The sequence below is a fragment of the Bombus bifarius genome, unplaced genomic scaffold (genome assembly GCF_011952205.1).
Source record: "Bombus bifarius isolate JDL3187 unplaced genomic scaffold, Bbif_JDL3187 scf7180000007984, whole genome shotgun sequence".
NCBI classification, from domain to species: domain Eukaryota; kingdom Metazoa; phylum Arthropoda; class Insecta; order Hymenoptera; family Apidae; genus Bombus; species Bombus bifarius.
Window position 1 is genome coordinate 4,542,962 of NW_022884367.1, and position 27,779 is coordinate 4,570,740.

The window sequence follows — 27,779 nt, forward strand, 5'->3', positions numbered from 1 at the left end:
GACCATAGACTTATACAAATAGTCTGCGTGTTCTTTTAAGAACCAGTGAAGAGAACACAAGAGTGAGAGAGCAATATTCTAGGTTGTAAATCGGGGTATCAGTTTCTGTCTCTAGTGGGTATTTTGGTGGGAAAAGAAACGAGCGCGATCGTATCACTGATATATATATTCTATGGATACGAGATTCCGTGAAGCGAATTGATCACAGCCATAATGGCTTTGACATGAAGCGCCACTGTTGTTCGCCTAGTGTACTTCATTCCTCTCTATTACTGATACCAGTATCCTCTATATTCATTTTCCCTCGCACCACTGTCTATGTATACCAATCCGATATAAGTATACGCACACAAAATCAAACGCAACAATACCTTACTATGTAGAACAAAGTTAGAGATTATCGAAGACACGTAAATATTTTACAAGCAACAAACTTTTGACATTGTAAATAATTTTATGTTAATAAAAAAGTAGATAAGTAGTTATAATATCGATAATGGCAGTTAAAGTATTGGTATAGAACTTCGTTTAAAGATATTTTTTAGGAGTTTCATGTTTTGACGAAATTAAGGTAACGCAAAATGATTAACAATCAAAGTATTAGCATGATGGCGAAATTATAAACTGTCAGCAAAAATTTATTTAAATTAATATCGCTTTGTTAAATGTGTCCTTTATATACTTTTTAGGTAAGATTTAATAATAAATTATATCGTAAAATATAATCGGCGACGTAACTTATTTCCAATTTAAAAATCGAAACTTTGATGGCTTTTTCACAATCAAATTCGAGAGGTAATACTATTTATAATTATTTTCTTCAATAAAATTGATACTGAATCTTTATTCGCACTGATTGTAGAATTACAGAATAGAAAAATCTTAGAAGAATTGCAATTAAAAAAACAATTGCTTTTAAAGCAAGGTGTAGCACCAACATTGAATACATCATTAGCTGTTACATCAACAGGTCCTTCTAATTTGGTAAATATATATTCTATATATCATATTTGTTTAGATCGACTGATAAATTATATGTTTTTATATTCTTAATCATCTGTTTTCATTAGCCTCCTACACAGACCTCTGATGGTGTTGTAATGAATGCATCCCAAAGAGCTGCTTTACATAATGCGCATGCAGCATCATCAGGTTACTTTGTAACACAGGATTCTTCCTTTGGCAATCTTATTTTACCAGTTCTTCCAAGATTTGATGCTAAATAGAAAAATTAAGTTGCAGTTTCAAATAATAAGTAATAAATAATTCTACAGACTTTGAACAAGTGTGATAAAGTGATTTTTAATATGAACTAAGTACCTCCTTCTAAGGGTACCTCTTAAAAGTAATAGAACTAAAAGTGTAATACTGGGTGACAATTGATGATTAAACACAGAAAATGGCTAGCATTACACTTCGCAATTTAGAGACATGGTTACAAGAGTTAGACAGATTTGAAAAGCCTAAAATATTGCTTGAACAATATTGTACTAGTGCGCATGTAGCATCACACATGTTGTACTGTGCTCAAGTACAATTTGGTGATATACAAGGACGAACAGTTGCTGACTTAGGTTGTGGTTGTGGTCATTTATCAATTGGAGCGAAACTGCTTAAAGCAAGTCATGTAACTGGTTTTGAAATAGATCCTGATGCACTTAACATTCTCTCTAAAAATTGCGATGACTTAGAATTATTTGTGGAAACTGTACAGTGTGATATACTACAATATCTACCAGGTATAGATATATAAATATGTAAAACTCTTTTTTAAAAGTAAAAATCTTTATATTATATACAATCTTACAGGGAGATTCGAGAAATTCTTTGATACAGTTATTATGAATCCACCTTTTGGTACCAAACATAATGCAGGCACAGATATGAAGTTTTTGGAAATCGCGACTAAATTAGCGTCAAATACTGTGTACTCGTTACATAAAACAAGCACGCGTAATTACGTTCTTCAAAAAGCTGCACAGTATGGTGCCAAAGGCAAAGTTATTGCAGAAGTGAAATTTGATATACCACAATCATATAAGTTTCATAAACAATACTATGTAGATATTAAGGTGGATTTTATACGATTTGAATTAAATTAATAAAATATTTTCATGACGCAAATTGTATATTCTAATTACTCAAATTTCAAGCCTTGAGCCAATGGCATTTCATTTCCACAATTGAAAGTTATAGTCGAACGTCGCATGTAATTCTTCCATGCATCGCTTCCACTCTCGCGTCCACCACCTGTAGCTTTCTCTCCTCCAAATGCTCCACCTATCTCTGCTCCACTAGTTCCAATATTAATATTTACTATCCCACAGTCAGAGCCATGTGCAGACACCCACTACAAAATATTTATGTTTCAATATTTTGAGACATATATAATGCAATCATGTAGTTATATCCTTACCTGGAACATATTTCGTACATCCTTGGTAAACAGAGTACTACTTAATCCTTGTTGTACATCATTATTAATAGCAATAGCATCTTCTAAAGAGTTTGCTTCAAGAATATATACAATTGGTGCAAAAGTCTCCCTTTGAACAATTTCAGCTTTAGGTGATAAACCAGTAATAATGGTTGGTTCAACATAAAAGCCAACTCTGTTTATCTGTTTTCCACCAAATTCAATTTTCCCTCCATTTTGTAAAGCACTGTTTATTGCTTGCTATAAATGATTGTTAATTATATTATCAGTTGATTATTTGTAGTTTTGTATTTTTATATTTTATATTTGTTAAATCATTTGTAAATCATATTAATAATTGATTTCATGATATTAACACAACACTTGTACCTTATATTTATCTAATGTTTGTTGATTGTGTAATGGTCCATACAAAACATTATCATCTAAAGGATCTCCTACTCGTTCCAAAATACTCTTATATCCCGTTTTCAATTTTTCTATTAAATTTACACATTATCTTTTTATTAAATGCTTGCTGTAATTACAGTTAATTGAACTAAAGTATAAAACTTTACCTAAAAATTCATCTTTTATCTTGTTGTGAAGAATTACTCTTCTAGTACTGGTACATCTCTGTCCAGCTGTTGCTACAGAGGAAAATACTACTGCTCTAACTGCCATTTCTAGATCTGCATCTGGAGCAACTATTACAAAAGATAATAAATTAAATTAAATTTAATATACTGTAACCATGTGATAAAGATATAATTATTGCTATTAGTATTGCTTAATTTACCTATTGTTGCGTTGTTGCCTCCTAATTCTAACAATGATCTTCCGAATCGTTGCTGAACTTTAACAGCTACATTTCTACCAACTTCAGTACTTCCAGTAAATGAAACTAGAGGTACGCTATAAATAATAATAGTAATTGCATTGATTATAATATTACAAAAATTTCCTAAGGTTTAAATATATTATATCTTACCGCGTGTCGTTAACTATAGTTTCACCAACATCTGATCCACCTGTTATCATACATGCAACCGAACCTGGTACACCATTTCGTTCTAATACTCCTGCAATTATTTTTGTAGTTGCAATAGAAGTCAATGGGGTAGTAGGTGCACCTTTCCAAACAACGGTATCTCCGCAAACCATTGCTATAGCAGTATTCCAACCATATACCTAGAATATCTTTTTTCTTAATTCTAATTATTTTTTTTATTTACCAATCATTTTATTATTTCAAATTGTGCTTACTGCAACAGGAAAGTTATATGCAGAAATAACTCCAACTACTCCAAGAGGATTCCACTTCTCAAAAAGTACATGATATTTCCTTTCTGAAGGAAATATACTACCAGGGAGCATTCTAGATAAGCCAACAGCATAGTCACATATGTCAATAAATTCCTGAACTTCGCCAATACCTTCTGGCAATATTTTGCCTGTAATGTCATATATTATAATATTGAAATTAAGTTACAATATTAAAAAGTAGAATTTTGTGGATAAACAAAGCATACCCATTTCTAAAGACACTAATCGTCCTAATGGTTTTAAATTATTTCGTAGTTCTTCTCCTATTTGCCGCATTATTTCGCCTCTTGTAGGAGCTGGCAGTGATGCCCACTGAGGCCATGCTTTACGAGCTTCTGTAATAGCATTACTTGCTTCTTGAGGTGTTGATGTTTGAACTTTTGCTATTACTTTACCAGTTGCTGGTGAAACTGATTCTATTACCTGCATTGCATTATTAATAAAACCATTTCTTGTATATTGTAATTGGTATAATTTTAATTACTATTAACTGAATCAATAATATGAATTAAATTAAAAGTCATACGATATGATTAAATAAACAGAAAAGAATACTTTGCCAGATCCTCCCCATCGTCCATCATAATGACCCGGATTCTCGGTTGTAAGGCCTAACTGCTTTAAGAATCCATATTTTGGATCTGTTACTAAGTGCCTCACTTTCTGTAATTGAGGGATGTAGATGCTATTGCTTGACAACGCACGAATCATTGTTAAATATTTACGACTAACTCTTTAATCTTCAAGTCGCAATATAAAAAGACTCCGGGTTATCAAAACAACCGCTTATCAACAAAAAGAGAAGGGGTATGATAAGCTTAAATACCAATAAATATCACAAAAAATTGGAATTGAGTTTAACGTTCATACATGTTACAAAATAATTACAATGCTAATTTGACACTAATATACAATGTTTTTTTAAAACCTGTAATAAAAATTCTCTTGCGTATATTCAGTTCTCTAACAGAAGTATGTTTCTTCAATAAAACTTCATGAAATAGATTGAATTAGAAAGTATAAATGTAACACTTAAAATATTTAAAAAAGAGTTTTATCCTATTTTACTAACATTAAAATAATGTTAGTAACATCACAAGGTGATACAGAATTGTAACATTAAGAAACATTCGTCTCTTTACAATGTTATGATTTAAAAATGTTTGGTATATGCCACGAGGCACGGAAATTGATAAAAAATGTTGCTTTTTCAAAATTTCATTACTGAAATTTTGAAACTCGTATTGAATATGTCATCGTAATGCATCTTCGCATTGAAATGCAACTGCTTCAGCCCGGTCGACAAAATTGATAACACCGTAGATCAGAAATTAACTGCAGCACTGATCTCGTCAAAGTCGGTTGATCCTATTAATACGTAATAAAGTCAATAAGAGAATTATTTATTAACTTACTTACGAAATGATCTTTCTAGTTCTACTTACCGTAGACTTGTCAAAGTTTCCTAATAATGTAGCTTTTTGCATGTCATCTACACCTTCACAACTTGCCAAGAATGTTGGCAAAAAATGTCCGAAAAACCATGCTATATTAACTGAAGCTAAACTATGAATAGCAGTTGCAATCTCATCCGCCAATAAATTATGGGATCTAGAAATAAATGTTTAAGATATTTTATCACTTCAAGTGAAACAAATTGTAATTCAAGAATATCCCACTAACTGTTGAAATAGAACAGTGAATAACGCCATTAGAAATCTCTCGAGTAAATGAACTTTGAACACAGCTCGTTGATAAAGCCGCCACCGTACATTTAACTGTTCTAGACTTTGTAGACTTTGACGAAATATGTTAACATCCGGCTGAAGAAGAGCTTGGCCGAAAGCTTCTAAAATTGCAACTAATTCTTCCTTGTGTTCGACGGATTCGTCTTCATCAGTATGACCGAGGGTGCGTAGTATAGAAGTATTATAAAAATATTGCCATCGATGCATAAGTATACTAAAACAAATATTTAAATTTTATTATTGTTACATTAATGATTCAAATAGTCAAAATACAATTCGTATAGTACCTGTGGAAAAGTTTTAATAACACAAGTGTAGTATCTGGATATGCACTAAGATCATTCCCGACAGCAGGCCAGACTTGGCCTAAACATAAATTAGTCACTGAAGGAACAAATGCTTTAAATGCATTACTAGGTGCTGATACGACCAATATTAAGATTTCTAATAATTGATCTAATGCAGGTCCCGCGGATATATTTTCTCTGCAAATGCATCAAATATGAAAATAAAATTATATGATATAAATTAAATAAAATTGTTAAAAATGAAATGATCTACCTAGTATAAATGTATAGCATTCTTTGAACTGCATTTTGAGTAAACTCAGGGCCTAGTTGCTGTTGTAGTACTGAAAACACTGAATGCAAAAAACTAAGCAGAATCTCACATACGCTTTGACATCTTATCATATATGGCAATAATTCTAATGTTCGATTTATAGTTGATCCCAAGCACGAATGTAACATTTTTTTTATCGTTGTGGATGAGGCAGAACAGTCTTCTAATAATTGAGTTAATGGTACTACTGTCATTGAAATGGTAGATTCCGAAGGTGCAAGTTGTCCTTCTAAACCGAGAGGTATAGATAATGTTGATACCATCGTGCCTACATGGATTGAAATCATACATGTATTATTAAGATTTATTACTTAGTAAGCATTTAATTACTTACCCAACAATCTTTCTCGAATAGATCCATCACCATGTGGTAAGACAATTGCATTTACTAATGCCCTTCGTAGTACTTTTATTGTATCAGGTTTAAGGAATGGATATGTTACCATTGAAATTAACTTTCTAAACGTGGGTTCATCCCATAAAACAGGTTTCAACACAGCAGTGATACTTTGGAAAAGATGTGTGGCGGAATGAGTTAAATTCGCTGGTGGTGGATTGTCACAGAATGTTGTATAATCTAATGCTAAAATGCATGAATCAATACATCGTTGACATAGTGATTCTTTTGTCTTTTCTGGCCTGTTGGCTATCCAATGGCACCAAGCTTGGAGTGATGCTAACAACTGTGAATGACTGGTCAACAAAACGAAGCATTTTTATAAGCTGCATTATATTAAAAATTGCATAAAAATACTTTTCTTTATAAATATTACTTACACTTCTATAAGATCTATTACAATTGCAGCTGGTTGCAATGATGCTTTGTACAATTGGTTTGTCTTGGCAAATTTACAGGCATCTAATGTTTGAGACACTACTTCTTCAGCTAATGACTGGTCAATACTCTGATCATCACCTTATTTTTTATTAAACAATTATATTGTGCTAAATCATAATCATGATATTATTATATGTATAAGAACTAACTTACCGAGGAAAAGTGAATACAATCTAGCTAACGCTTGAGTAGTAGAAGCTAAATCTCGTAAATGCGCGTGTACATTTGATGCTTCTGATTCGTTTAACAAAATAACTTGATTGTTAGCAATAACAGCACCTAATTCTCCAAACATTATTAATCCTTCCCTCCAAGAACGATACTAAAAAGGTTTTACACAATTAAAAACTGTGAATTAAATGATATATATATCATTTAATTCATCATTTAATTATATAATATATATATATATATATATTATATAATTATATATATAATTGATTAATTAAATGATATATATATAATATATATTTAATATATATATAATATATAATAATTATATATATATATATAATCGATGAAATTTTGATGATATATATATATATTTTGATTGATATATATATATATATATATATATATATATATATATATATATATATATATATATATATATATGTATAATTGATGAAAATTTTACCAATAATGTAAAGATCGGAATCGGAGAAATATCTGCTATTTTTGCTAAACACTCTATATTACATCTTAAGAAATGCTGCCACTCTGTTTCTTCCTATAATAAAAATGTACAGATTAAAATAGATCTAAATTAAAAACAGGACAAATACGATGAAATTTTGTAGATTACATTTTCCTTACATTTTCGTCTAAGCTTTCTGTATCAAGATCTTTCAATGTGCGGGTATTGAGCTTAAAACTCATTTTTTGCAATACTCTCTCGGCAAGAGCTAATGATACTGGTGAGTACCGAGACTGAGTGCTTTCTAAAAGTGTAGTCCAAACATCTAAGCATCGTAGATATCCATTTACTGTTGAGCATTGCTGAAAGGTATGATGGCACAAGACTTCTAATAACGTATTTACTGGAAATTTCGGACACGATTCAACTCTCTTCAGATGATTTGTTACAAATAATTGTAAGAACTCTGTCAGCTTTTCCATATAACTAGAAATATAATAACTTTTTCACAAATGTAATGCCTTTAGTTACAAGAATTTGTCAGATGCTTCACACCATTCAATACCTTTCATTTATAGAATCCAAACGTTCCAAAAATTGAAATAATGTGACTCCATTTTGAAATATTTCTACTAATAATCTATCGGTTACGTCGGGAGAACATAACGGTCGATATAAAAGTTCATTTATCGTAGTCACAGCTTGTACAGCCATTTCAATCTGTTTGCCATTCTGTTGATAAAATATATGATTAATATATTTGCTAATTAAATTACAATATATTGTGATATTTGATACACAATCCTACCATTGAATCGTGATACCTGGCACAGGTAAAGATAGCATCCAGTAAATTTGTAGAGATATGTTCTGATAATTCAATCCAACTGAAAAGATGTGCTAACACATCCAATGTTGCTATACACACTTCACTAGTTCCTGTGGCTAGCCCTTCTACGTCTAGAATAGCTCTTGCAGGTGCTACTGTTTGACCGCTAGTGGGTGATGGAGGTGGTGTAACTGTTCCAGAACGACTTTGCAATTTTGTTGCTTCTTTTAGAAGTACTATAAATATTTTAGAATATTTTAACAAATATTTTAATAGATATTAAACAAAAATAATAATTACATAGCTTTTTTTAATGAAGATAGAAATAATGTAAGATATATGAACTATACCTGTAAGAGAATCCAAAGTCAGTGGTACTTGGGCACTAAGAAATCTAAATAACTCATTTTTCCTTTGTATTGGTAAATCTTCTCTTGGAGTGGCTAGTTCCTCCGAAGCTGTTCGCAAGTAAATGAGACCCAACAGTCTTGTATGCTTGTGACTTAATAACTATCAATGCATACAAGGAAATTAAAAGTTAGATCAAAACAATTAATTGAAAACTTAAGTTCAATGCTAAAATATATACAAACCTGTAAGATATTTGAATAAAAATCTGGATAGAAATGTGGCCAATCGTGCCTAGCAATATCTACAACAAGTTTTACTACTTTGTTTCTTACAAAAGGAGCTACACCTCTTTCTAATGATAATGTATATAAAGTTGATCTTGTGAGAGCTCTGTCTTCCCATGGCAGTATTGGCCATCTTCTCCCAATTGTCGTCTACAATAATTTTCATTTCATAACTAATTTAATTTTTTATCCTTTTTTGAATTGTGAAAATTTTACTTTACAAACAATTAAAATGATGGAATTCAATTGTGTTAGTTCATACCTCTAATGTAGATAAAGCAAACATACTGACATAATGATTGTTAGTAGAAGACAAGAAATGTAAACACGGTCTCCAGGAATCAATTTGTCCTGCGAATTCCTGGAAACTTCTTTCAATTATACGTTTTCGTTCATTTGTTGTTTCTGGAGAGAAAAATTCAGTCATCAGATGCTCCAAATTCTGCAGAGCAACTGCATCATTGTCCTGTAAATGTAATATTTACTTTGTGTTTCAGTAATGAAACAAAATATCAAAATACCAAATAAGAACTATGCACAGTATTATATATGATAGAAATTGGAAATTATGAAAACAATCTTTTAATCAGAATTTTTTAAATTTTTCTTTATGAAAGTGGAAAACATTTCCAAAATATTCCTTAGTAATTTTCCTTTATTCAGTTTAATTTAATAATTAATGATAATTTTGACAAAGGAATCCATTCATTTCCTAAGTAGTAAATATTAAGAGATTTACGTGTTATCTTTAAAACCCATTAACGATATACCTGCATTTGTTTGTAAAATAATTCACATTGATTATTATTCTTATAATTATTTAACGATAACGTATATTTTATTTTAAAACGTACATATTTATTTTAGGACATAATATAATACGCGTGTTTAATTACATCAAACGATAATTATTTCACGTACCATGATAGCTACAGTTAAAGAGCGTGTATTGCTATAAATGCCGTATATAAATACACAAATCACACAAGGTTAGGCTCTCACTTGTCAAACGTCATGTTTGAACCAACAAAGTAATTAAATACTCGATCTCTCGATTCCTGCATGTAAGTACTTAGATACCACATGAATACATTTAGTATACTTATATTTCTGGCATATGTGTGTACGAATATAAGCCATCATATACCATTACTAGATGTATACCATTACTAGATGTAGCCAATAGTAGGAAAGAATGAAAAAAGCAATCGTTTTTATTGAAGATTCGTTTTAGAGCTTTGGTTCTTTATTTCAACCGCGAAAAATGAAGTACTTGTAATGTTACTTGAAATTTATACGATTTTTTTTATTTTATAGGATTATATACATATAGGTAAGTGTATAATTCTCTATCGTATTTCTCTCTAGTTTTTTCTCATCTAGGATATTTATTTCTATGCCGTGACTTCATATTTCTTTTCTATCTTATACATATTGCTGTTTTGTATGAATATTTATATATATCCGGTTAGAAACCGATATTCATTCTTTACTTAGTAAAAGAAAGATAGCTCAAACAATATCTCCGAAAAAGGAAGTATAAACATAGCCGAGATATGCATATCTATCGCATAAACAAATCTATTGCACAACGTATCACATAGTTGTGCAGTATGTAGTTAGTGAAATTGAAAAAATGACCTCTTTGATTAAATTATTAAGCAATAATAGCGATTAAAATAACTTTGTCGAGAATTGTTTTGAACCTTACACTGCAGGTCACCTCTGATATTTAAGATCATTTATAAAATATGTATTGCATTACGTGAGAAGTGAAATATAACATAAATAATATACGATTCTAGAACCTGTTTTCCGAATTGTATACTATACAAAATTTTGTTAAATTAAATGCAAGCAGATATTGATCTACTCTTTATCTTTACTTATGTAGAAAAATGTAAATTCGTGTCATATAATCCAAAGACTACGTAATTTCCGTCTCCATAACTTCTGACGTTAACGATTCAGAAGAATTCTATCAGATTCTCATATAGAGATCATATAGATCATCATATAGAGATTCAGGAAATTTTAATATTTAATTAATATTCTATTTATTTATTTTAATTACTATCCAAGTATGTATGTATAAACATATATATGTACGTTTGTACGTACGTTTACCGAAAATGTTATCTTATCATTTTTGTGTCTCACGCGACATTACCGACTCGGTGTTGAGAAAGACTATAGCGCCAGTGAAATGATGACGAACGATAAAATGTGTAATTACATCTAGCGACATTACAATATTCGATTATTATTGATATAATTTCGTGCCATCAATCTATAATCTATAAGATTTAACGTGACAGTAAGAAAAGAAGAAAAAGTGTCATCCAAAGTATCATCAACTAAAGATTGAAATCAACAGATTTTAGATTTATTTTTACATTGTCAAATATTTCTATGATTTCCGGGTGCACAGAAATAGGGGAAACTGATAAAGTTGGAAACTATGAAGGACAGGATAAACCTGAAATACAATACCTTTTTGTGCTTCACAATTTTGGAGATTTAGGTGAGTGATTGAATATAATTATGGAATTTCAAATTAGTATCGTAAAAGAAATAAAAAATTCTATATGTCTATAATAGTTGTCATCTTTATACACATTGAATGAATAAACAGTTTATTGAAATGATAATTCTGAGCAGAAGCTATTATACTCTTAATTTTTCAACGTGATCTGCCCGCGCTGTTTCATCTCCGAAATTATTAATAACGTGAACGTTATGCTTATCTCTTTTATTCTTGCTTCGATTACTTTGAATATTTGTCGAATTCAGTTCATCGTACTTTTTTAAAATTTTATCAAACAAAACAACATATGTAATTAAATTGATAATTTAATTAAAATAATCTTTAACATAACCTTATACATGAAAGTAAAACAGAGTTGCTCGCGTTGAAGCAAATTGGATTTAGTTTGAGAGATTTCGTAAATAACTGTTAACGATATATGCCTAAAATTGTTAAGTTGAAGAAATGCTGAATAATTTCAATTAAGTTGCCTCTATCATACATGAGATATAAAATTATTTAAGATTAAGAATGTCAAAGTTATAGAAAATTTTTAAGTTTAGTCACATCACCTTTATTTGCGTGAATTTTGGCTATCCATCGATAGCTCGAACTGATTGCTTGTCAATATGAAAAAAAGCAAAAGAACTAAAAGGTATTTGATAGAAATAACTAGGATAGGGAGAAAACCATACTGCGCTACGCGGTTAATTTCCTTCATAGTCCGCTTTTAGATTGCGGCTAAAATTTGAATCAAGTTCAGTTTATACCTTGGGATATCCTCAACGTTCGCGGGAGAATTGATTTGTTATCATACGTGGTTTATTCTCTGGATAATATTAGTCGAATGTTCATTACCTAATGTGAGTGAAATGTGACGTGTAGATAAATAAACAATATATAAATCTATTGATATTAAAAGATTTATTAGTGTTATTATAAGGCTGGACTATTATTATTGGTAAAATACATACAAATGTTATAGGCTATTTTTCTCGAAAGTAAAGTTTCATATGATAAACTTAATTATTTTCTTAATTTAATTTTCTTTGAAATATAAGATTGGATCGCTATTCGTAATATAAGTACAAGTCAATCGTTTTATTTTGTTTCAAAAGTAAAGCTTTGTACGATAAAAGGTTATTTTCTCATTTTAATTTGTTCTGTAAAATCTCCATAAAAACTCTTGCACTACTCTTGTATAGTAATAAAGCAGTGATATTGAAATTTTATACTGAAGTGAAGAAAAGAATATTTTATATATTACATATATTATATATTTAATGAATATTTATATTCCAAAGGATATTTTTCTCTCTTTGTATATACTCCAAGATAAATAATATTGTAGAAGATAAATAGAAACCATTTATTAATTATTTATCAATTACTTATTAATTGTTTTTTTGTTTGCAAGAGAATATATGTTCATTTATCATGATTTTCTGTTATTAATTCGTATTATAATTTATATTATCGACAAATTTCGAAGTAATTATTTATTAGTAAACCGAAGTAAGCGAATGTTTTATTCATTTTCTTATTCATTCGTAAATTAATGCTGTTACGCAATACATGAGTTCTGAACAAAGATATCTATGTATGATCATTGAATAATAAATTCACTTTCCTTTCAATAATGTATAATAAGGTATATAAACATTTTAGAAATAAGATTGAAGTAATTTCAAGTAACTTAAAAAATTGAGTTTCATTAAATTTTAATTTTAGATAACTTAAAAACTTTAATTTTTTATTTTAAATAACATACAAATTTCTTTTATTTTGAAATACGATAGAAATCATTATAATTTTATTTATAATACCTATATAATTGTATTATTATTTAGAAATTTCACGAGAGTTCATTAGAAGGTTTATGAAATATAGAAATATACGTTAAAAAAATTGTGTATAAGGATACAAGCTGTTTTAAAAGGATGGGATATTTAGCATACGTATTAACGGCAGATGTAAAAGAAAGTAGAAACAAAAACTGGGATTTTATATGAATTTATAATTACTCTAACTGTAATTGCATACACTGTTGTGGGAGTGCAAACTTTTCGAGAAATTTTTGGGTCGAATGTAGAAGAGGAACATTTTGTAGCTATTTTCTCATTATTTTAAAAGTATATCGTTAAATGGAAAACGTATGTTAAGAGTATTATAAAACTTATGGATACCATCCAATGAAAATTGTAAAAAATATTCATACATGTCGACGATCCTTTTTGTACCATTCGGTAATTTTAGTTATAAATAAAGTTAGAAATTTCTCTGTCACGAAATATTCTCATTAAAAATATAGATTGAAATATGTCATATCGTATTAAAGAAGGGACTAAAAGTAATTATCAAAAGCATTTACAATTAAACGGCCAATAGTATACTAGCTTTTAAAACAAAACATGTTAAGTTTAGTTAAATATTCTCCAGTTTCAATTTCAACATCAAAATCTAATTTGAATATCCAAAACTATGAATATCGAAATTTGTCTTGTGATGATTCTAATGATGTTATTGTATTCTCATAAGTGCTTCTCGTTTACATTATACCGATTATGTAAACAGTGGAAAGCTTGAATTACTGAAATTTGAACTAATGCATGCTCTAATTAGTGCTATTAAAATATACTCGTAGTTGATTAATCGATATAAATATTTTATTAATCTTCAAAATTTTTGCCAAGCTAAGAAAAATACGCGATTTTTATTTAAATTGAATTTTCAAGACACATATTGGCAAACAGTGGCGTGCACATATTATCTGTGCAGATTATTCAGATAGCGAGTACATGTACAAAGGAAACCTTATCAGAGTTATATCCAAATATCGTCTACATCAGTGTGCTATTATTCGCCTAATCGTTGTCTCTGTAATACACACGTTCCTCTTGAAAATTGAGCTTCACACGTCGAACTAATTTAATCTTTTTATTCTTTAATTTTTCATTCTAAAGTTTGGTCAGCTGTATTTTCTGGGCAAACAGTTGAATCATTAACTATTATTCGTTTTTCAAATATAAAAAGTTCTTTAAAGGTCGTTGTAATTATTAATTCAGACGTAACTAATATTAAGAGATGGAAAGTAAAACTAACGTAGTTTTCTCATCTTCACTTTATTAAAAATCTTGAACTGAAATTAATAGAATTTATTAATTCATTACTTCATTCTATTGATTCTTTCTCAATTTTAGATGAAACAGATTTTAAATGGAACAATGTAGATGAGTAAATTAAATAAAATATGTATCGCCATAAAAGCAGGTGTAAAATTACGTTTTATAGCAAAAGTATTGACTTTGTGACCTACATATGGTGTCCTATATTGATTTAGGCATATGTCGATATATGTCAATACGATGAGTACTATAAGCTTCCAGAGCTTTTAACGTCTTTTTTTTTTTTTAATACGTCGTATAATATCTAACACGTATAGTAAAGAATATTTAATTTATGTTTTAAAAGGGTAAAGTCAAAAAATGTCTCCTTTATATGTTTTTCTAACGTATTTTACTGTCAAAAATAAAACGAAGATCTCATATACGCATAAGCTATACATTTTTCGCTTTTTTAAATACTGTTTTGCTACTCCCTATTAAAAAGTAGCAATGAAAATTCAAAATATAAAATAAATGATGGTTAATGGATTCATTTTTAATGCGATACAAGGCAAGAATATGTACATAAATAACGTATGCGTTTTCTACTGATTTACAGCAGTAAGCATAACGCATTAAGTGTATTGAATAATAAATAGACTCGCTGAATAAATCCGATAATACATTGATGTTACATTATATCTCATATTTCGAGATAATATCGATTATATAGCTTGTATTGGCGTACAATGTAAATTTCATTTATCTATTTTTGCCCTGTCCAGAGAAGAAAACAGAAAGCCATTGCCATTTTCCTCACATATTGTGCTTTTATTGTAACCTTTTAATACACCTTTTAAGAAGCTTTGTTTTATGAAAAACAAAAAAACTGTGTTTCATGAAATATAAAAATAACTATGATTTGCAGAAAGGAGATCAAATAAAATACATGTTTTAATTTAAAAAATTAGGAAATTTTTACACAAATACTTTGACAAAAAATAAAGAGTGGGTGATTATTCTCAAAGTTAGTTCCATATATTCGTTTTCTCCTCGATGAAAAAGTTGGCACGAACTTCTCGAATAACCTGATACAATTCCACTTTTTGTGGGAAATGAAAAAGAAGAAAAATTAGATTTAATAGTACTCCGATGTTCTTTATTTGTCACATAATTTATTTATTTCCAGAGCTCTTTTGCGCAATTTATCTAATATTATTAATGAAATTTTACGAGTCATATGGTCTCAAGTCACAACTTAGAAGTTAACGATATTAATACATGAATATGTATCTCGATTACGCAGCAGTAACAAATCTGGTAATAAAATGAATAAAATTTCACAAGTAACTTTCACACATTATCGCAAGTTATTTATTTGTTCCGTTTAATATAAAATTATAAAATTGTAAAAGAGGCCTATAATATAGATAGAATCATAAAAGAAGAGTATATTACCTATGAATTGTTAAATTTTAATCAATTTACTAATAGTTGACAAATTATCGTGAAAGAGGGAAGCCAGAAAATTTAGTCATTAGAAAAATGACAAGGCGAAAGGTTAAAGACATCGAAACGCGTTATGACCTGTACAGATGGCAAAAGTCTTTACCGTCGGTTCGCATGAGCGGAATCTTTGATGCTCAGTTGACACGTAATTTCCTCGCCTTCTTCCTTCATTCTCGCCGCGCGAACCCGGGAAACGGAGTAAGTTTCGACGAAGAGATCCGATGCCGGGCATCTCGACGTTCAAACTTATTCCTTTCACCGTGAAATCGAATGATTCCTCTTGGATTTCATCTCAACGGTGACGACTCGAAGAGGAAACGACTGTCGTGACTCGAGCGATTCAACAGCCTAAGTGTCTACCAATAACAGCTGTATTACAAATTCTAAATTGTCACTATAAATCAAACTTGATGATCTTAGATAACCTAAAAATATTTTCGTGCAAATACGAGTCAAATTTTGATTTGTTTAGGGCCTTCAAATTAAATCACAGAGGGTTGACTATTTATTGGATTATATACTTGCTATTTATTAATGATATAGTATATGGTTGTTTATTTATCGGATCATATCGTATATATACAATGTATATTAACTGTACAGTTTATTTCATGATATAGATATGTAATGGCAATAGAGAAGCAAAAGTAAATTGATAGTCATTTGCACGAAAGACAAGTTTATATAGATAAATTTTATATATAATCGTCGAATTTCTTCAGATACATTGTATTATATTATTAACTTCTTATTATAATCCTTTATTCTGTGTAAGATGCAATGATCGTTACTCATAGTAAAATCGCGTCTCAGCTATAATCAATGTGAAACACTGTATCAAATGGAACACGTCCGTAACACGAAACACGATATGGGAGAGTCTGCTAATCGATGTCGGATTAATAGATTCGTGTTTCTCAAATGGACATACATGGCCATGGTATTATCTTCCTCGCAAAGGAGACCAGTATCCGCGGGGATAATCAATCGATGGTACCTAGATCTTGATCAAAACTGATGTTTGTAATGGGAGAAGACCAAAGTAGGAAATCTGTAAATTGCAAATGGGCCCTATGAAGCTGCTATAACTATAAATAATCCCTGCAACCGATGATTAGTTTCGAAAGAGGAGGTGCTCTAATAGTAAGCGCACCGCAACGTGCGGCTTATAATCTATAATTACAAAGGAAGAGTAGATCTGAAATTTCTTAATAAAACTCTGCAGATATTTAAAATTTTGATCTCTTCTCAGTCATGACGAATAATTAATAGATATATTCTTATAGCGTTTTACATTTTCTATGGTGATTTATTGAATTAAGTATATTGCAACAAAGAAAAGGATATAGTATTTTATATCATAAATTAGTTTACTTTCGGTACTTTTCTATTCGAAATGTTTTTCATCCCTATCGATTCATATTTTCCATATTTCTATAAATTTGTAGGAATGTTAATTATACCTAACATCGCTGCATCATCTTTAGCATTAGTAAAATACGACCATCAAAATTTGTTTAAATGTACTATTGAACGAAACGATCTGATTAATCAGGCTATGTAAAAATTATTCGTAATCAATCAATGACATAATAATTATTTACCTGATTGCACGATAACGTGATCATGTCAACGTAGTATGAGACGCTGAGACACGTTCCGTTCTAATGAAATGATTACTATACAGAAGTGTTTATGTACGTTTACATCCAATTGTGTCTACGGCAACTGTTGTGTAAACATGTAAATAGCATACATTCAGGTGCATTCATATGAAGCTTATGTTAGTTCAGAAATCCTATAAGGGATGTATCGATATCTGTCACGCAGGGAGCAAATTGATTATGTTATACAAACATAACAGTTGATGAAAGCATGCTTCACAGCACCTACAATACTTTTCAAATACCGAGGAATACAATAAAATGATGCTGGTTTCAACTAGAATAATTATCTTGGATATTTTTACGCAAAGATCGTGTTCGTTTGATTACAAAATAAAAATTTTGTGGTAATTATGTACATAATAAATATAAGTCGATTTAAACTTGACTTCAATATTAACGAATCACGTATTTAATTATAATATCTTGTTGATAATTTTCATAATGAACAATTGAAAATCATGAACAATTTGATAACTCCGCAAGAAGATCGTAGTTTATTGATACTCAGTCATTAGTTTGCAATTAATTTACATATGTTAATAATATTCATTCACTGTTACGATAAATCAGAATGTAATTACGAGCGATAATTAACTTAATGGAACCTCAATTTAATTATAAAACAACAGATTTGAAAGAAGAATTAAATTGATTATATATAGCGGACTAAAAATTTAATCTCGGAGAAGCTACTTTTCTATTTCTTACCTTTTCTTGGAATTTAGAAGTGGGTAACTATTTTCGTTGGTTATTACGTATTTCATATCATTTCATTAATTTGGTATAAATACTATTGACAAATATACTTACAGAACACAAATGTCAGACACTTTCCTGTTCCCTTCTTTCTCCGAAAGATTTAAGTTATTCTAGAATCATTTTTCTACCCCTCTTTTAGCTTCAATTTTCCTCCCGTCGTCGTTAGTGTTTCAAATTCGCCTGATTAGAGGAAGAAAATGGTCGTTTTAAGTTAATTGGATCATCCAGGCAAAGTGAGGTTCTGCAGTGACGCAATTTCACACTCGAGCCTCAACGATAATTAAACGGCCTATGCATGTAGTTGGGCTATGTCGATCTCTTCTTTCTTCGCTGATCTGCTAAACTACCATGACTAATATTATGAATTACTATATAAGACCATTCTTTCGGTTCCTCGTGAATTCGCATCTTTTTCATCCAGAAAATGCGATAATCAGTTTTTATAAAACAAACCCCATTTTGTTTCCGTATTGGGTTTTTGAAGAGGTACCGAACAGGCAATGAAATATTGAGTTACGTTAAAAGCTGTTCATAGAGTGAAAACGATGGAATATTTATTGGATTTGTACGAGAATAAAGTAATAGTCCCTTGCTTTGTACAATCATTTATTCTTTTATAGGTGCTCTTTTGTGAGAGATTTGAATAATGTAATTGTATACTATTTTAGTATATGCACTGGTATTCCTTCCAAGACGGATGTTTCTTTTAATAACGACGTTAATCATGATTGAAATCAATGACGCCAATAAAATAGTAACCCAGTAATGTTTCCAAATACTAATTTATAAAGTCTAAAATAAGGCTATCCAATTTTTTTACTATTTTTTTCCGTCAAGAAAATTTTTATTTTCAATAATAATATTTATTTAGTATTTATTTTAGCACAGTAATTATTGATTCGTTTCTCTTTTTAAATCTTTTTTGTCGAAACGCACAAATTCAAGAACACAATAGCAGTAATAGTAGAAGGATTGCACGCGTCAATAGCAGCCAATCCGTTAATAGATTAATAGTCTACGTTGCATGGGATATCGTGAATTGATAAAAGTTGATTAAAATAAATCACAGTGAGTATTTAATATTTATATTCATGGTATATTCGCGGTGCATGTGTACCAATTATGCATATACACTGCTATGCGCAAATATTAAGATATTTGCTGGCAGGTAATAGAAATTGAAGCCTTTTAACATTATATGTGCTTTATAATTTCAAACGTTAAACAACAAAATGAAAGAGTATTATTTCACTCACACCGTGCATGCTTTATAATGTAAAATAATTGTAGTACGTTATCGTACCTACAGAAAAAAGCCATGCTATAATGGACAGTGTTTTTACAAATACAAAGAATTATAAAGTTTTCGAATAAATGTAATCACTCTTATTTATATTCGACGGTGTATGTACATAGATAGAAAATTACGTCGAAAGGGAAGCTTAATTAATTCCGTTTATTACATTTACTTTCATGCCGAACTAACTTCCTTATCATAAAAGTTGGTTTCTCGGTGGTTCGTATTTATGGAATTATTTCAAAGCACGATTTGGGAATTAATGTCTTCAATGCTCTGTTAATTAACACTCTAGCTCAATTAACGAAAAAGTGTATTCGAGAATCGTTTCTTCCGCTCTTTATAATGACACGCTATTACACGAATCGAAGAACGTCTCTGGAAAACTTTTCTCGGCTCCTCGGTAAGCTGCAACCGCAATCCCGGTATCCTTTTTCCTCTTAATTAAATTTATTGGACTTCGAACTTTTCAATCGATTATTACATCAAACGTAATTACCTCACCTCCATTCAGAGTATTATCGACTATATTATATCTGAAAGAAACTGGGAATTCGGATTCTGCGATAGCTATTTCATTTGCTCGTTCAACGTTTCCTATTACAACTATATCGTTAGAAACATTTTTTTTATTTGTTTATGAAAGAACCAAAATTCGTAATTCTGATATTAACGAGATGATAAACTACGCTAGAAATTACGCTAATAATCAGAAAATGTATCTAGTACAACACTGAGGTAGATTCCAAATTTGTTGAAAAATGTAATATATGTAATATAATATAATATAATATAATAAATATAATATATGTTCTATATAATTTTTTAGTACAATATCAAATCTATCTTCGTATATTCATACTTATCTATGCGCGTGACGATTTTTCCATCGAACTTCGTTTAAAATCGTACAATATCCTTCGAATGAAAGTTTACTAGAATCACACAAAGTTCCTGAAATTGAAATTTGCTGGAATCCTAACAAAATATTCTTTACGTAAATACTTTCCTGAAAAATTAAATTTTATTAACAATAAGTAGAGATGCATATTTAGTGCACATTTAATTGGATATTACAATGAATCTGATATCTCTTGTTCTTTATAGTTTCGATTGAAACTAACAACGAGATTACGTGTCTCGTATCGCATTCGCGAATAGAATCTATCCAGAGCTTCGTCGTTGATAGACGAAGTTTATATTAGAAAAGTTTTTATGTTTTCTACTGGTTGTATAGGCCCATCCTTTTACCTCTGTACCTGTCCTCTCGCGTAACACGATTGAGTCTCGTGACCTATTCGTGTTATAAAAATATTCCATTTCCACCTAAGATGAAGCACAGCTTGTATTATTCCTTTTATGACAAATGGTGTAATTTTGATAACGCATAAATGATATCTACAAATTCATTTTGTGTTCTATTTTAACTAGTTGACTGCGTTCCACGTGTATACACGTCAATCCAAAACTTTATTTCGGGGCGGTTGACGTGTAAAATAGAAAATTACCATTTACTATAAAAACTTAAAATTTTTGTGGAACCATTATCCCAATAAAACTATGATGTACTTAAAAAAAGAAAAGGTTTGATTATTTGATTATTCCTTTTGGTATATCGGTTATACTTCATATAATATATTGCTTTTTACAAATTGAGTTGATTATATTCCCCAATGCATCGGCTATTCTCGAATTTGTTTTCTGCATTTTAGTCCGTATATCGGCTATTCCCCAAATTGTTTTGTGTACTCTGTTATTTTTTGACAATTTTAAAGTTTTTAATAACAATATCTTTTTTCAACAATGAATTGTGAATTTTTTACCGAGTAAAAATGTAATACTTCCTTGTTTCGCTTTATTTTCTTCGTAAAATTTTTAACAGGAGCATTTGCCCTGTGGCCGACGTATATACTCGTCATTGCTTGATTTTACCTGCGTATCCCGTAACGGATTTTTGAGATTAAACTCCGCAATTAAAAGGTTAATATCTTAATATTACAATCGAATAATACAGAATAGATAATTTAGTAACATAGAGCAGATAATGCAGAACATTATTATACAAAATTAGTATCAAATGGAAAATATAACAGTGTTTGAAGTATGTGATGTTCTCAAATTTCCGCTAAATGTAATAATGGATATATGTAAATTTTGTAGGAGCAAACGATTAAAATTTAAACTTTATTTCACAATTTCATTTTATTATATCGATAGAACAATTCAATATCGAATCGCACAAAGGTGTAACGCAAATATATTAAATGCAATTAGCATTTTCGATGTTTACCTCATAAATATGTATTCACATTATTATATTGGAACAATGAATCGTTAAAATCTTGCGCAAGAACGTGACATAAATAATTTAATTAATTAATTATAATTGTTAATGAAGAGCAAAGCTAATTACACAAACATGCTGTTAGCACATTTCAAATAGAATTTTTTATAGCATATTCGAACAAAATGTTTGGGGTATTATAATAGTTACCTGTGCCATTTGTGATTATGGCAACTTAATTATATGATAATCTTTAAAATAAATAAAATATTAGTAAAATATACAATACTAATGTACAAACATTTTTGATAAAAGAATATAAAAATTTGTTTATTTTAAAGCTTGATTATCGTTAAGCTAAATTTATTTTTCAATTAAAAAAATATAAAAATTTATTTCTTTTAAAACTTTATGCAAGAAATACTGTAACATCTTGGAAAACTATAACAAAACTCTTAATCCCAAAAAATTCTAAAACTAACGTTCATTGGTCAAAAAATTACGTTAAATTTAAAAAAAAAGTTGCTTCAGTCCTAAGTCCCTCTATGCAGAAAAATCTTCTTTATTTTCCATCCTTAATGAGTATTTTCCCCGATTGCTTTTTTACATATGTACGTAATATGTATTGTTGTATCTACAATTTACTCAAGTGCTCAAGTTCAAAGCGTGGCAGCAAGTCGAAGTTTCGGTCATTACTTAAGTACAGGACATACCGGTAATTTACGATTGTCTGGCCGTGTGCGGTCGATCGTCCCTGAATTACATTTTGTATATGCGTACATCGTGCGGTCGCACACATGTGCAATTGTTGCTAAAGCATCCGTGACGTACAACGGTCAGGTCAAAGTTACTCCTAAACTCTCGTTAGGCAAGAAGAGAGAGAGAGAGAGATCGAGGGATTAACAAGACAACGGACAAACAGAGAGTATAGTTATGTAAAACATGACCAAACACTAAGATATAGAGCAAGGAGAGAAAAAAGGGAAGAAAAGAAGAGTGGGAATTTAAAGGAAAATGTAAAGTTGCAAAGAATGGAAAAGAGGAGAAGAATAATAGATATTCGCAAAAATCTTCGTACACCATATAAAAAGATTATTCTCATGAAAATAAAATGCTACGAAATTTCATTGCAAAGTTTGAATTATTTTGTTATCTTTTCTGCTTAACTGCTTTCAATTGTTTGCTTAAATAGAAATGGCTTTCTATAAGCTGTGCGAAGACTTTTGTGAATGATTAATATGTAATAACTAACGCTTAATCCAATCTGCCGGAAAAGTTATTCCTGCCTGTACAAAGTTAGACAAAGATACCTAAATTTAAATAATTTTCTTATATTCGATGCTCAAAGGGTGATTAATAACAAATACTTCTAATTTACTAAAAATTTATTTCGTCACATATAAAAGTAATCCTTTACATGGCTTCGATATAACGTTCAGAAACTCATTCGTACATTTGAGCAAAGTTCTAATCGAGTGACAATTAAATTCGATTTCCCCAAGAGTAAACCAATTCGTTTCCATGAAATGTTTTCGTCATCGTGGTTAAGAAACTACGCAAGATTATATCTGTACGCCGTATTGTCGAATGGTTGCTTCTAACAAAATTGTCAAATTTATCCTCCATTTCTTTAGAAAAAATAATTTTTACCAGAGGTTTGTCCAGACAATTTTAAACCATTCTTATATCTAATTTTTCTTTTACACAACTTTCACATATCGTCGGGTAAGATTGATTCAAATAGTTACGTAAAATTATGGAAGATCTAAGGTCGCGCTGCGACTTTACAACTTATTCTGGTATCTTTACACGGACACTACGAATTTTCTTTAATTTCACCACCCTCCTTGTTAAAAGATTTATTCTTTTCTTTCTGTAATTTCGCTTATAAGTATGAAAGGTTACAGTCGACCAGGAATATCGCGCTTAGATTAATTATGTAAATGAAATCTTAAAATACTTTCTAGCTCAAGTCCACGAGCCAAAGGACAGACATATTTCATCTGAAACAGACATTAAAAAGTAGTTAGAATATTACGTGTTCATAAAAAATGTGTCTAAATGGGAACAGCGTAAAAATAATTAAATCAGATGAGACCTAGGTGTATCGTTTAAACGAGACATTCTGCATATTATATTGCACGAAATTATAATTCTCAAACTTATTTGCATAATCATTAGAGAAGGATTGAATATAAATATTTTATTGTATTTATCTTTTTTAATTGTATTTCTATTTATATTTTGTAATTGGATGATATATATATGTATATATAATGAGTACATATGCATTACTAAAAACAATTTCATTCACAACTCAAACATTACGATGAATACTAGCCTTAAGCAATTAAACTTCGGATCTCATCATAAAGTGAAAATGATTATTTTAGTACGTATATGCACAAGTGTACATAAATGTAACCACAGTCGTCTCATCGAAACGATCGCAATAGTTCGTTTGAAATTCAAACAAAACTGTGGCGAACTACCAATCTCCTTCGCAGAGACCAAACCTCATCCTCTTGCAAATACGCTGTTCGAACGTGTACGAGAATCTCTTGGCCAGATTAGAAAAGACTTTTTTCAACGAATATGTAGTTGGACGAGACGTGACAGCTTTTCTTTGTGCTGTATATGACGTCTCATCGCCCTTTTTCCTATCAATGACCAGTGATTGTTATTTTTCAAAAATATCGCTGAAATTTACATGCAGATATACCAATTGTTTGAGATTTCAGTTATTTTAAGAGAAACTTTTTCAAATAATTTTCTGTTCTACTACGTTACTATAATTTTTTTTTTTTTTTTTTGTATTAAATCAGTCGTGAAAGTTTATTATCTGACGTATCGTGAACAAAAAATAATGGTCACGGGTAACAACATTTGTATTGCACTTTTATCAAATACAGAGGCAGTTACAGAGATATTCGTCAAGGGAGGGAAAGCTGTTCTCTGTTCTCTATACAGAGCATGTGCTGGAGTGATGTAATTTCTAGTCTAACATGGTGTAGCTAGTTCGTAAAATACACGAGTTTCGACATTGTACGCTCGCGTCCGTCTCGTAAATCTGTTAGCCCCAAGAAGTACGTAATTAGTTCTCACTGTATTAGAGCAATAAATTTAATGAAATGTACCGCATTGATAGAAAGTTTCCACTGAACTGAAAGATTTCTCCTTTCCAGTGGATTAACTCTTTCAGTAACATTAATGCAATTTTTCTACCACTTTTATTTCACAGTTTCTTATATGGTGCCATAAAAACTGTGTAAGTCGTAAATAGAATTATTCCTGACAGAAGACAGTAAATCTACTTCTTTTAATTGATAAAAATATAAAACGTAGAACAGAAAAAGAACTAAAATTAAAATTTTTAATTATTTTTTTGTATTAGTAATGTCAAAAACGTCTTTAACGTTCGTACTTGAAAATTTGAAAGAACAGCCTTATTTGAAAGAATTTGAAAGAATAGCTAGTTATGGTTTTTATTGTAACAAATATGATTCAGTTAAGATGTATAATTTCGTTAAGTTACTCAAGATTTATAAAATATGAGTTAATAGACAATTTAGAGATCGTATTAAATTAAAATATTTTCTAGTAAGTTTTTCAATCGGAATCTTTCTTAAACATAGAATTAAATTGCAATATTAATTAAATCCGTAATTTGGTAATTGTGTTGTGAGAAAATATATCTATATGGTGGATCAATCTTTTGAAAAATTTGTATTTCGTGCATGCAGAATCTTTTAACATAGTATCAAATACGTCTTCTATATATAGAATAGCTGGAAATTATTCTTTATCCTAATAAGATATAATGAAAAAGCACAAATGTTGTAATTTTTACAAGTTCGTATAGAATAATGTAATATCTCTTAAAGTTCAATTTAACGACAAAAGATTTTACTAGATCGTAACATTAATTTGTACGAATGCTTTTAGTCAGTACAGTAAAATTTGATGTAAAAACACAAAAAACTGACTCCGTTGTTTAGTAGTACCTTTGAATCATCATCATCGCGAGAGTAGCTTCCTTCCACTATGTTTTTGCTTTCGTTCCTTCCAACTCGACCGGAAACCAGGTAATCGCTTTGATCCAGCTACCGCTTTTCGCTATGTAAATTTTTTTAAATCCGCTCATGTATGTTCCGTCTGATTCGACTGACTGAAACGCGAATGCGCGAAATTTCCCTTTCTCGGTTCTGTTACTATTGAAATATACTAACCTAGCTTTCAGCCATAGAAATCTTCGTAAAACACGCTTTCCCTTGGAAACCTTTGCTTTTATCACGTTGCTCTTCTATCTGTCTTTTATTTCGATTCATAGTATTAATAATTGCATGTGAAATGAAAGACAACGCACTAAATATGTTCCTTGTTATCTTTTATATGTTACACAGCAAAATTTTTCATTTATATGGGACATTTTTATCAAATCCATTTCACTATGTGTCTAAACAAATAAAATTGGTAATAACATAACACGAGTCACGATATTTTAAGAAAAGAATTTATTTCATTCTAATACTAGAATGTATACTACTAATACTAATACTAGAGAGAAACTAGAAATAAAAAATAGAAATTCATTTATTTGGCTTTATTGGGTAGTTTGGAAAATATCAATTTGTGTTCTATGTTGTCTATGTTCTCAATAATAACTACCATATAATTTATGCAGAATAATACAAGTGGAGGTTTATATTCGAGTGAGCATAAATAAAGCGTAAAATATCAAGAACACTTAGTGAAATGATTTTATTAAAAGCAACTTTTAATATTGAAATTTCAACACTATCGCGTGTAAACCATTTTGTTTTGTCTTTTTTTTTTTTTTTTTAGATATTTTAAATAACAATATCGAACGTGGGGATACATAAATGATTAAAATTTAGAAAATTCCAAGTTAATATTTCAACGGTGTTTTTCTTCCCCTTCTATTTTTAATTATCGATGTTTTTCTTTGTTGAATTGTGTGAAATAATTTCCGTTACCGCCAATGTACTTCTAAGTTACGTGGCACTTTGCCTGACGTACATCAAAATGTCTACCCCTGTTTAATCAATATATCAGCAACTAATTACAATAACTTCCTGGTCTCAGTGATTATTATTGTGTTATGTAAATTTAATCAACCGTAAAATAATTGAGGCGCTTCGTTGCGCAGCTTGTTACGGGGCTGGCCGACGCAAGATACCAATCGACCATAAATAAATTTCGCAATTCTAAATTAGTAATTCACGCGAATAACGACAGTCATAATCGGTATATCAATTTGAGTACAGTTCGTGCATTGATTTTATTCGATGAAACTTTATGCTCGTGTGCTGTAATAAAATATTACTTTCATGGAATAATTTATGAAAACATCAAATGTTTTATTTGTTCGTTAAAGATATTTATTCCTTATAAAATAAGTATTCGCGTTGAAAAATTTCGCAACGATAGATTTGTTTCCTCTTGGAGAACAAAACTTTTCAACGCATAACAATATACAACGAACCTTCCGTTATATTCTTCACTAACCACATCACAATAAATTATACAAGAATAAGTGGAAAGCTGAGATTTATCGGAAA

General features: G+C 30.0%; 3 protein-coding genes across 5 annotated transcripts; 1 reads left to right on the forward strand and 2 right to left on the reverse strand.

Annotated features, from left to right (window-relative positions):
- Window positions 1-202: 202 nt before the first annotated feature.
- Window positions 203-2,119, forward strand: LOC117204864 (methyltransferase-like protein 5). Its single transcript, XM_033442675.1, has 6 exons — window positions 203-571; window positions 690-795; window positions 863-984; window positions 1,071-1,222; window positions 1,393-1,739; window positions 1,810-2,119. Exons 2-6 carry the CDS (start codon window positions 768-770, stop codon window positions 2,100-2,102), a joined length of 942 nt encoding a protein of 313 aa, XP_033298566.1. The 5' UTR covers window positions 203-571; window positions 690-767; the 3' UTR covers window positions 2,103-2,119.
- On the reverse strand, window positions 1,905-4,481 carry LOC117204862 (putative aldehyde dehydrogenase family 7 member A1 homolog). Its single transcript, XM_033442672.1, has 9 exons — window positions 4,298-4,481; window positions 3,949-4,165; window positions 3,683-3,870; window positions 3,408-3,607; window positions 3,216-3,331; window positions 2,995-3,123; window positions 2,807-2,916; window positions 2,417-2,677; window positions 1,905-2,350 (listed from the first exon to the last, which is right to left on the reverse strand). The coding sequence occupies exons 1-9, from the start codon at window positions 4,451-4,453 to the stop codon at window positions 2,138-2,140; spliced, it is 1,590 nt and encodes a 529-aa protein (XP_033298563.1). The 5' UTR covers window positions 4,454-4,481; the 3' UTR covers window positions 1,905-2,137.
- A 102-nt stretch (window positions 4,482-4,583) lies between these two features.
- Window positions 4,584-10,207, reverse strand: LOC117204861 (exportin-6-A). Of its 3 annotated transcripts, none has more exons than XM_033442670.1 (16): window positions 9,972-10,207; window positions 9,313-9,516; window positions 9,009-9,200; window positions 8,766-8,925; window positions 8,395-8,651; window positions 8,152-8,318; window positions 7,766-8,072; window positions 7,587-7,679; window positions 7,103-7,271; window positions 6,889-7,027; window positions 6,446-6,804; window positions 6,052-6,379; window positions 5,778-5,975; window positions 5,426-5,704; window positions 5,188-5,353; window positions 4,584-5,110 (listed from the first exon to the last, which is right to left on the reverse strand). In XM_033442670.1, the coding sequence occupies exons 1-16, from the start codon at window positions 9,972-9,974 to the stop codon at window positions 5,033-5,035; spliced, it is 3,099 nt and encodes a 1,032-aa protein (XP_033298561.1). In that variant the 5' UTR covers window positions 9,975-10,207; the 3' UTR covers window positions 4,584-5,032. The 3 variants fall into 3 exon arrangements, with proteins under 3 accessions (XP_033298561.1, XP_033298560.1, XP_033298562.1); XM_033442669.1 differs by lacking the exon at window positions 9,972-10,207 and adding an exon at window positions 9,821-9,841; XM_033442671.1 differs by lacking the exon at window positions 9,313-9,516.
- Window positions 10,208-27,779: the final 17,572 nt, after the last annotated feature.